Raw genomic sequence first — 11,582 nt, forward strand, 5'->3', positions numbered from 1 at the left:
AAATGAACTGGTTTATCAATCCCCTATAAGTAATCAAACACTTCTAATATATATTGGTCCATAGTGAAACTTGGCTCTCATGTAGCTAGAGTTTATTAACTCAGAACCGCATTGATACTGAATAAATTTCACATTCAAGTCAAATTTTTGTGTTATCAGTTGCCCAAACCGCCGGAAGCCATTATTCCTTACGGATTATCTAACCGCGAAATTGAACCCTACCATCATGTCATAGCTCGTACCAGATATTCCTACAAAATTTGGAAGCAGATTAAATTTTTTGCTCTTAGCTCTCACCATTGGTTTCTGGTAATGAAATTTAATATTTTATTAACTTCATTAACGTACTTACGTTTGTCGATATTCTCTTGTTCAAAGGCGAAATCGTGGATCTTTGACTTCCAAATCTTTTCAGAATGGAGGGACTTGTGAGTGGTCCTGCAACGCAAAATGGTGATTTTTCATTTTAATTGGAAACGAAGGGACGCAAAAATCCTTAATAATTCCGATCATGTTGTGCTGCTAATAATTAGTTATGCTCCAAATTTCATGCAAATCCGTTCAGAATTGAGTGATTTATGAGGGGTTCTGCTACGCATTAGTTGCAGTTTGCGTTTGAACCGCTGTCGAGCTCAGAGTGTCGATCCGGTGTGTATAGCTTGTGCTATTTTTGCTTTGCTTATAGCTCGGCTTTAACATGCTGGAGGACACATCTTTGGTGTCATTCTGGGGACTCTTCACTAGGATCTAGTTGAGACAAACATGTTAGTAATTTTGCAATTTCAATAGGATAAACTAAAATGCATTGCGCTATGATCTGTCACATCAAAATCTATCCATCCTTCCACCTTCCACCTCAACTAAATTGACCTGCTGACCTTCAAACCCGCGGAAGTTGCTTAATTATTATTGTCACAATCTGCTAGTAAATTATTGTGTATAGTTACCTATTTTGATACGGTGAGAATTTGAGAGAAAGACGTGCAATCTTGTAACAGTGACTCATTCTTTTTATATTGAAATATTGTTATACTCAGCCGTTATACTTCTGTATATACTTAGAGTGAAGTACAGTATGGTCCTCTCCAGCGTTGGCCACTCCATTTTGACCGCAATAACTGCACTTCTTTCAGATCTTCAATACACGTTCGTTGTCATTCACATTTTTTATTTCCAGTAGTGCTAAAATTCAATGCTGGCTGTAGGAATACGAGGGTATATCAAGAATGCACACTGCACACGTATCCCACATTGTCCCACATCTAACTTGATGATGTTAGAAACCCGCGTCTGGCGACTGGACAAGTGCTTAAGGGAAGACCATACAAAAGTTAACCAGCTGTCCTCGCCTAGAGCCAGTGCGATCCTTAAAAAAAGCTGTTCCAAGGTCACTTCTGGAAGTCGTTCATATTCATAAGCAAAGCAGGTAGAAAGAAACTGAAAAATACGCGAAAATTTATTTTGCTCATAGCCTATCTGTGAGCTGATGAGCACCGTTATACTCTAAATTGACCAAATTTACAGAGTGTTGTGTGAGTTTTAAACTGCTAACCGCGCTCATCGTTTGAAACTCGTACTGAGTAGAGATGGCTAATTTTTTTTTTTTTGCACGGCAACGTTGGTGGTGCGTTGACTTTTTCATAATCGAATTTAAAGCCAAGAGGCTTCAAGTTAAAAGCATTCACAGTACAACCCAGTCTTTATTATAATGCTAACCAATATTTCGGCAAAAAATTATGACTCCAAAGGTGATGGGAATGCGAAAGTCAACGCGACATCCAAAATAAGCGACTGCCAGTCCCGCTCACCCACCGCTGCGTATATAGTTGGCGACGTTAGTCTGCCGGGTTAATGAATTGGTGTTATAATTCGTCAGAATATGTTGCCCTTTTTCACGGGTTTTCAGCGATTCCGTGCGCTTTAAAACAGGTTGATTTTAAATTCGAATGATTCATTAGTGGACACTCTTTATGGGCGGCATTTACATTTACTTCATGGGCGCCACTGTATCTTATTGTAGGCAGAATACAGATATTGCCACTTCCATCGTGCTAAGTACAGGTTGATTCACGAAAACTTCCTGTTTTGTTTTCGCGACAAGCAGTCAGATGTTGCTGGAAAAGGGCGGATAGTATTTCATATCAAAGGCAATGTCATAAAATTTTGTGTCTTGCCTTGTCAATTGCCACTATGCATTGTATAAGGGAACAGCGTGCGTTTGCTGTCGAGGCGTACTTTCCTAATAGCCGTTTTGCAGAGTAGTCTACGTCTGGGGCCGTATTATCAAAACTTCGTATGTACGTAAAATCGACTTACGAGTGGCGTAAGTGCTGACTTGATGACGCAACTCTAGTACAGAAATTACGCCACGGAACAGTCATTGTCTAAAACGCTGACGCCTACGGATCAGCCTCCGTAATAACGAAACAGACTAGTCAGCTGCGCATACACAAGGAAGCGTTCAGTTTTCTTCGCTGCGTTTATCCTATATCCACTGCTCCTTCTGAAAGGAGCAGTGTCAAGCGTGTGCTCCATGTATGCCGACGACACAAAAGTTTGTAATACAATGTAGAATGCGTCAAAATGAGTGCAACTGCAAACATGGTCTTGATGGTTTCGTTGACTGACACGTGTCAGTTGCTTTTTGGTGCTGGCAAGCGTTAAGCACTTCCCAAGCGTTAAGCTTCCCCCGTTAAGCACAGGTACGAACACCGATTCGACACTTCAGCGAACTCGCGTGCGAACTCGCCTGCGAGCTCGAACTTCATTTTCAACTGTGGCACTCATAACTCCTTCAATTATGAACGGATTTTATTCAAATTTGAAATATAAGTAGATAATATCAGTACGCTAGTGAAGCGCCACTTGAAAAATCACTTAGGCAAATATAACTCAAAACCCTGTCGTGGGGCCACATTGGACTGGTCTTCAGAGGCTCCCGCAAATCTCCAACGAAACGAAAACGACTCTGTTGTTTGTCGCACCCGTGCGCCGAAATTTGGAAACGCCCTGTGTTAGCCGAAAATTGAAAAGGACAAAAATTTAGGCGAGAGTGTACATCAACCTACAACAAGGATCATTCCAGAATTAAAGTTTAAACCTTATAAAGGAAGATCAGAGCCTTTAAGCTTGCAAGCCTTTCACATAGACGTCTGCGTAGTGAGCTCATTGAAGTATACAATTATACTTGTGTCTATACAAGATTTTAGAAGAATTACAAGGAAATTAAATAAAAACAAACACCGGGGGCCACAGTTATAAAACAAAAAGGCTGCGATACAACTCGTAATTGTCTCAACATTCATTCATGCGACAACACTCCTCGCTTCGTGTTATTGACATTTAGAATAACTGACTCCCTGCCGACATCGTTGTCCCGAGTATGAACGTGTTCACGAAAGGAGTAGATAAAGCTATGCAGAAGTACGTATATGTTTCGGCTAGAAGAGCCCTTGACAAACTTGTGGATGATCAGCAGCCACTTAGCTTTAACGTCAGTTTGGCGAGGTATGTTCAAAAAGACAGTTATTAGATCTATATGAGACAAGGCAGGAAACAAGAATCGGCAGAAGACTCGTTTTTCGAAGCCGACATTACTATGCTACTATAGACGCTGCGTCATTCTGCTCATGAATGATACTACCTCAAGGTTAAAGACGGTTCACACATGGTTGAATTAATACATGTATTAATTCAACCATGGGTTCACAGCAGTGGTCATTCATCCCATGGTTGAATTAATTCAACCATGATTCATCCTGAGATCGTAGCGTTGACGCCAGTGGTGTCTGACCAACCTAACTACATTTAATCATTCACTTATATTGTGTGTCTAATTAATTTAGAGGTTTACTCTAATGGCAGCCTGGAATTAGCCAGAAGTGAAAAAAACCCTCGAAATTACTCTTAATTGTACTAGTGCACTTGTACTCGAATTTGAAATTTGCCTAAGTCTGGCAACAAGAAAAATAAACTTTAACCCAAACCGAACATGAAGCGTATTAGGTTGTATGCAAATCTACCTGAATTGTTTTAATGGAAATGTACTCTTTCGGGTATTCTTTGAAGTTGGATCAGCTTAATAACATTAAGTATCTATCAACGAAACAGAGAGCGAGTTATTCTTTCGGAAGCTTATCAGTGATACGAGTAGGCACGCACTATCAGTGAAATTGCAATAAAAGCCTATAAGGGATTACTCCACATTCTTGAGTAGCTACGTCATATACCGCTTTGAGCGAGGTCGATTGTAAACTAATTGAAGTAGCGAAGAACTGAGGATGGAGTAAAAGATAACGAAACAGGCCAAATTACGAAGCGTCTAGGACCATTCTAACATCATTCGCTATGTTATATAACAATTAGCTGTCCAGTTCTTTTGAGTTTAATTTTGACTAGATTTAATACATGGCTCACCAAGATTCTACGACATTTACCGTGGCAATTTCATTTTAATTCCAAATTCTATCCTCAGTAAACGTGATCAGATCGCATTATCCAAAATAATAATATTTTAGATGTACTGTCACTAATCACATCAAAGGCCAACATGGACAAGGTAAACAATAAGACCATGTCTGCACCACTAAATTAGTCTCGGGTTGTCGGGGTAGACAGTGCGACGCCAGACGAGCGGCGTGGCTGGCGCTCACGCCCTGAAAGCTTAAGAAAATGTAATTAATACTAGGGCAACGGGACTAATAATGCAACAATGACAGGCTAATATTCGATACCTGATTTACCTGCGGATCGTTTTTCTTAATTATTATGACTGTAGGGATCTTAGCTGAATATTCAGGTGTACTGTGGGAAATGTGGGGGAATAAGAACAATAGTAACTAATGTGTGGGACGTAGAATAAGTTAAAGTGTTGACGATCCCGTAACAGTGTAAGAATTCAGAGCTGACTTGTTGTGGGACCAAAGCAAGGACTAGTTTAGTGAATTCAGACAACTGCAGAGGTATGTGTAACTGTCGATATTTATCAATATTGTATTTATTTGGTGTGTTGATACTATGTGAGATATCTAGTAGGGAATTACCCGACTAATTGTAAATTTGATTTTGTTCATGTAGGGAGAAGTCAACCCGGATAGAAGATCACAAGAGGCTAGCAAGAAGATTCAGTGTTGTGCATATATTATTTGTTGCTGTGTTGTGAGGAACCTCTACTGTGCTGTGCCCTAGCATATGAAAGAAGAGTTCTGTACCCTATTACGATGCCCATATGTTAACGTTAACTTGTTCGATTTCTTAATTTAAGTGTTCACTTTTCATCAATATTAAATTAATTGTGTTAACTCGAGATCATTATTTAACCTCGGCACGAAAGATCATTACAATGACCATTAGGATAGAGATTGGAGCAAGTCCTTTTATTTACTTCACATATTAGGAATGCCAGTGATTTAAATTAGAAATGACGTTTGGTGAACAGATCACGGTCATCTGGCTAAGGCCGACAAACCTCATCAGCCAAGGACATCAAACCGCGTGTTACGGGCAAGGACATCAAAGCCAAAGACATCAAACCGCGGCTGGTACTTTCCATTGAAGAGCAGTTGCTCCTGTACAATTCTGATGCTACTTTACTACGACTCCAACCAAGGCTGACGTCTCGCATAGCATAGCGTCTCAGCGTTTATTAGGCCGTAGGCCTGCCGCCGCGAGCAATTCCACGTTTTTTCCCTACTTGAAGGCAGTCCAGATTCTCAATAAAATAAATATAAACAAAATTCAAAATTATCAGCTTTGAAAGGTCTAAAATCGATTGTCTATATACGAAAATTCTGTCTTCAATCTAGTAAATTAGGTCTGGAACCTTTTGATGGTGAAAGAAAAGGCCGTCAATCCATCGAAGCGTAAATCTATTAGATTAAACATGAGAATAATGTTCCTCTCTCAAAGCAGTAGAAATTAACGGCAGCAATGGTGACGAGTCAAACACAATTTCGAAGAAAATTTCATTTATCTTTGAAGCAAAATTTTTAGACATGACAACAGCTTTTTTACATAAGTGGAGTTATTGGATTAAAATTCAATTAACATCATTACAAAATTTATTACAATTTATTTCTTCTGATTTGAGTTTACACGGGCAAAAGTATACCTCGCTCAAATTTCAAGCAAATATATACATAAAATTACACTATATTTTACCTGGTCAGTTTTCGTGACATGTCGCTTTGCCAGGGTAAACCATATCGGCAACGCAAGAAATTCCTCGACATCCAAGCAATATACATTATTACTGCAAGACCGTTTTTAAAAATTTCTAGACAGAACTTTGGTCAAATTTTCTACGATGACACCACGTTGAGCCCGTCAATAGAGTAGCATTGGCTTAGTTGTTAAGCAAAGAACGTGGCTAATATAGATCTTTTAACCACAAAAAATTTCAAATTGATTAAAGACGGCGGAGCGCTCATATTTTTAGTTTTTCATTTAAAATCAAAACATAGGTATAACAATTAATTACAATCAAACAATTATTATTATTACAATCAAATAATCATATACAACTATAGTGCTCGCGCCAAAAAAAATTATCACAGAAAACCTGTTAAAACAAATACATCCTAAAATGTTAGTTTTTAAGATGAATGAAACTTGATGAATGTGAAATCAAAATTATCTCATAATACTAATACTAGTTTATTAGCTATTCGATACACGAAAAAATGCGCAATTACTTTGCAAGATCAACCTGCAACGAGGTAAAAAGATTACATTGTAAAAGAAAAAAAGCTTAAGACTGCGATCATAACAGGGAAATGTGACTTTCAAAAGAAAGGAAGACAAAGTAATTCTAGTTGGTAGAAGCGACTAGACAAAACGAAAAAAAATATAAGTCAGTACTCACTGCAGTAAGTGACAGCGCGCATTTTCTCGCCGACGAAAACGTGAAGTCACGAACGGACAGACGGACGGACGGACATGGCAATAGCGACACCTTTTTTCAACAAATGAGAAAATGCGCTAACAAGATATTTCATTGCTAGTAGACAGGGTGTACACTTTTCAGCGACTCGTCATCGAGGCAGCAACTCGTAGCATTGCACAGTATCGTCGCGACCGCAAACATACAAGCAACTTTGGAACACTAAAGGAGACGAAAATATTTCACCGGGATACGAGAGCTCATAGACAGATTTAATTTGGATCCCATAAAATAGATCTGCGGCGCATTCATCAATACACTTCAATGAAATCGGAGAAATTGTATCGCTAGGACTGTGACTAAAATCGTTCTTCTTCAGCATTTTACACTCCCTACTTATTATTGATGGCTTCTGACTAACATGTGGAGCTTCTTGCACACTACCTCCACACAACATAATGTCTCTACCGTCCACGTTACTACTAACAACTCCAGATTCATCTCGGACAAAAGACAATTTTAGAAAATTCATTTTGCCATTGGTCGCAGCAACTACAGCTACAGTTGCACCACGACAGTTGTAGAGGAAGGGCGTTGCAACAACACGACAGTCGACATTGAAGTGACCTAATACAATGCCTAACTCATTGACGAATGAAACGCATCCGCTGTTATCTCCAACACAGATCACTTCGGATTGTTTTAGTTGCACCACTCTTGGTGTGCAGTAACATTGGTTCGACAGATCACAACACCACAGAAATTCACCTTTTGGAGACAAAGCTGTGAGATTTCCGTCAACGCTTGTACAGAGTACACCTCGCGAGAAGCAAACAAGTGATGAAAATACAGGGGCATTCAAACTGAATTTCCAGATTAGTTTTCCCGTGTATTTTTCGTAGCCCGCGACTACTCCCTTGAGACAAGCAGCGAAGACAGTGTTATCGCCGACGCAGGGAGACGAGAATATACTACCCCCGGAATGAAGATTTTTCCAAATCAAAGAACCATTAGGATTCAAACAGTAAAAGTTTTTATCATGACTTCCAAAATAAATGCAACCACTTTCATAGTCAACTAAGGGAGAGCATTTGATTTCAGCATTAGCTTTGAACTTCCACAAGAGGCTGCCGGAGACAAGACTCATGCAATAAAGGAAACCAGAGTAGCAGGCAGCATAGACATGAGAGGCAGAACGATCAACGGTGGGTGACGCTTCCAAGCGATTCTCCAGCACATTAGACCACCTGACAGCTCCAGTGAGGGCATCGACGCAACAGAAACGGCCTGAGTGTGAGCCTATCAACAATGACGCTTCCGAATGTGACTGGCTTTGCACTAATATGGGGGTCGCGTCTATACACTTGCCCAAATTCAGAGTCCACGTTAATCGATCTGAATCTGGCAAATACGCTTGGCTTAAAACAGCATTCTTGCCCTGAATCAAAGAACTTACCTTAGATAACATAACATAGACGAATTTATCATTATCTGTTTTCGTTTTTTTCGCGTTTTCTCTACCACTGCTTTGATCTTGAACTATGCTAGTTGAATTCTCCACACGCAGGTCAGAATGACCTACAACAGAACGCTTGACACCTTCTAAAAATACTTCATAGCGATCCATGAGCAGCGAGTCCAACATCCCAAGCAATTGGCTCCCAACTCTGTGCTGCAATATTTCCAAGAATTCGACAGCTCGCAAGGAATCCATGCCTAATGAAATAAAGTTCATATTTTGGGTGGGCTTGCAACTACAATAATCAAACCAAAGATCATCAACCACTTGCACTAAAAACTTTTCTGTTATGGAGCCTTTACACTTAAGCAAAGTTAGATCTTTCAGCATGCGTTTGTCGTCTACCTTACCGTGAGCAGTGAGAGGAAGAGAAGATAGCATATAAACCTGACATGGCACGCTTGTTATTTTACGCACAGAGCGACGCAATGTTGATATTTTCAAACTTTCTTGATTGCCAGCAACACAGAAGCAAAAAATCATATCACCTTCACTTATTGCACGGCACATTTCAACACCAGGCACTGATAAACATTCTTCTTCTATGGTATTGAGGTTAACTTTTTGCCCATAGCACTTCACCACCCTATTGCAGCGACCCATGTAATAGAAAACATTATTTATCTTCCTACCCAAATCACCCGAGGGGAATAATTTAACACCATCGTCATTTATAAGAGGAATAACCTTTTTCAAACGAACGTCACCCATAGACTTACCAGGTATTTCTGGCAAAGTTCCCGACAAGCTCTGCGGCTCCCTGACTACTTCATAAACACCACATGAACTTTGGCGGCCCAAATATATTTCTCCCTCACCATTTCGGTTTAAGATCTCATCGTTCTTCACAAGGCAAAGAGTTGTTTCAGATAGAATTTGGCCCAGATCAAGTATATCGAATCCAGGCTTGGAGAATACGTCCACCACGCAATCAGCGTCTTTTGCAGGAGCTATCATAATGTTATCTGTACTCTGAGTAGCGAAAGAAATTTTCTTGACAGATGACCAAGACGAAACTTCAGAGATACCATAAAGACTGAAAATATCTATAGATAAAGAATCTCTAAACAGTGATTTTAATAAAGTTATTGGAGGAGTCTCCCCTCCAAGAGCTAACAAGCGTGTGTGGGAGTCAATGTGAAATATGCTTGCTGCAAGATTTTGTTGACTCTGCCATAAATTAAGAAGTGAAGGTGTTATCTGAAAAACTGAAACTCTTAATGTCAGTAAAATATCTATGATGGCAACTGAGGAGATAATATTTTTGTCAGCTACAACAAGATGAGAACCAGCGTTAAGGCTCATAAGGATGTTAACAATCGAGGGATCAAAAGAAAGTGGAGCAGCACTAAAAATTACATCTGTCCGGACGATATAAAAAATATTCAGAAGATCTGAAATATTTGGAGCAACACAAGAGCGTGGAACGAACACCATCTTAGGAATACCTGTCGAGCCTGAAGTTGTAATTACATAAGCTATCTCCCATAGTTTAAAATCATTGAAAAATGAACATGGGTTCTGGAAAGAATGTAAAGTAAATTTTTTATCAACAACCTTGACTATCTTAGTTAAGTATGAACTTTCTTCCCCAAGCCAAGAAAAGTCAAAGTTAATAGATTCTTCAATAAGCACCAGATCAGGTTTGAGGCATGTTAGCATATCGCGCGTGTTGCTTGACTCCAACTGATCAGGATCAATATAAAAATAAGAGTCAGAGTTGAGAGCGGCCAGCAGTACAGCAATGGTGGAGCTGTGCATTCTACCACAGACAACTACAAGCAGGGGTCGCTGTTGCTGGCCAGCTGACGATGGCTTTTGTTTATGGGAGAGCTCCTTGGAGACATGTACCACAGCATCACACAGCTCGCCATAGGAGATGGTGCTGACTGCTCCAGAACCTGCGCAAATGTTTCTTCATTATCATCATTTTCTTTTAGAAATTATTAACAATTGAGTACCAAAATATTTTACACAATTTTGATTTTTGTCTAAAAAAATACACAAACAAATCAGTAAAAAATTATTGATCTATTTTGATTTTACCAGAGCGCTAATACACAAAGTATATACCTACAACTTAGTGAAATACCTATGATGGTAACTGAGCAGATAATATTTTTGTCAGCTACAACAAGATGCAGTTAAGAACAAAAGAATGGATTAAGAACAGAATGGAACTAATGGATTAAGAAAAAAAAAATAGGTACCTACACTTATTGTGGTAAGAAACAATGACTTTGGCCAAGCAGAATATATTCTAAAATCTTTAAGAATTAAATTGTCAAGAAAATAGATACTAGTTACCATCAACTGGGGTGACTTCGGCCACACCTACAACAGAAACAAATGGCAGCAAAACAAAAAAAATAAATGTTGGCCAAAGTGACTGGGGTGACTTTGGCCTCCGGGGTGACTTTGGGCAATGTTTATTATTTTGTTTTTCTACCATTTGTTTCTCTTGCAGGTGTGGCCCAAAGTCACCCCCGGTGTCTGAAGTCATCCTAGCTGATGGTACATTGTTGGGACATTCATACCAACAAATAGGATATTAAAAATAGAAACTCAAATACAACTGACCATGAATGTAAGTGATGGCTGGGAGGCTAGACTCTGGAAACTCCTGAAAATGTTTCAGCAGCGATCCAGGTTGCATATCAATGCCATTCATTTTATTACTCATGAGAAAGATAAGTTGAGTACCGTAGTAGATCTGTAAAATTTGAAACAACCAAACTATTTGAAAACATTAATTATATTACACATACTTGAATCACATGCATCAGCAATTATTTAAAAGCAACAACAGTCTGCTGTAGACAATCAAGGACTAGCAGCAACAAAAGATTTCTCAGAGGACCTATTGCATTCATTCCTATGACTGCACATGTCAGATTTTGTGGATACCGTCACACACATTATGATTCCTACTAAAATTATGAAGCTCAGGTATTAGAGAAAAATACAAATTAGAATGTTTCAAGAAAAAACTTCCTACACACTTAGGATTGAAATAATCCTAATTTTTATCTATAATCTCATGGCACCAATGCTACACCTTTGAATATTGAATTGGAAATCTTGTCGCTCCAAAGTCTGAATTTTTGTTTCATAAAAAAATGCGCAGCTCTCAAAGAAGTCAAAATTTTTAACAAAATCTGCAGTTATGCAGTTTAGCTCCAC

At 39.1% G+C, this 11,582-nt stretch overlaps 1 protein-coding gene across 1 annotated transcript; it reads right to left on the minus strand.

The window, feature by feature from the left end:
• Nucleotides 1-6,934: 6,934 nt before the first annotated feature.
• LOC108671748 (beta-alanine-activating enzyme) lies at nt 6,935-11,107 on the minus strand. Its single transcript, XM_018159321.2, has 2 exons — nt 10,980-11,107; nt 6,935-10,300 (listed from the first exon to the last, which is right to left on the minus strand). The coding sequence occupies exons 1-2, from the start codon at nt 11,080-11,082 to the stop codon at nt 7,032-7,034; spliced, it is 3,372 nt and encodes a 1,123-aa protein (XP_018014810.1). The 5' UTR covers nt 11,083-11,107; the 3' UTR covers nt 6,935-7,031.
• Nucleotides 11,108-11,582: the final 475 nt, after the last annotated feature.

This window comes from Hyalella azteca, unplaced genomic scaffold (genome assembly GCF_000764305.2).
Source record: "Hyalella azteca isolate HAZT.00-mixed unplaced genomic scaffold, Hazt_2.0.2 contig14229, whole genome shotgun sequence".
Taxonomy (NCBI): Eukaryota; Metazoa; Arthropoda; class Malacostraca; order Amphipoda; family Hyalellidae; genus Hyalella; species Hyalella azteca.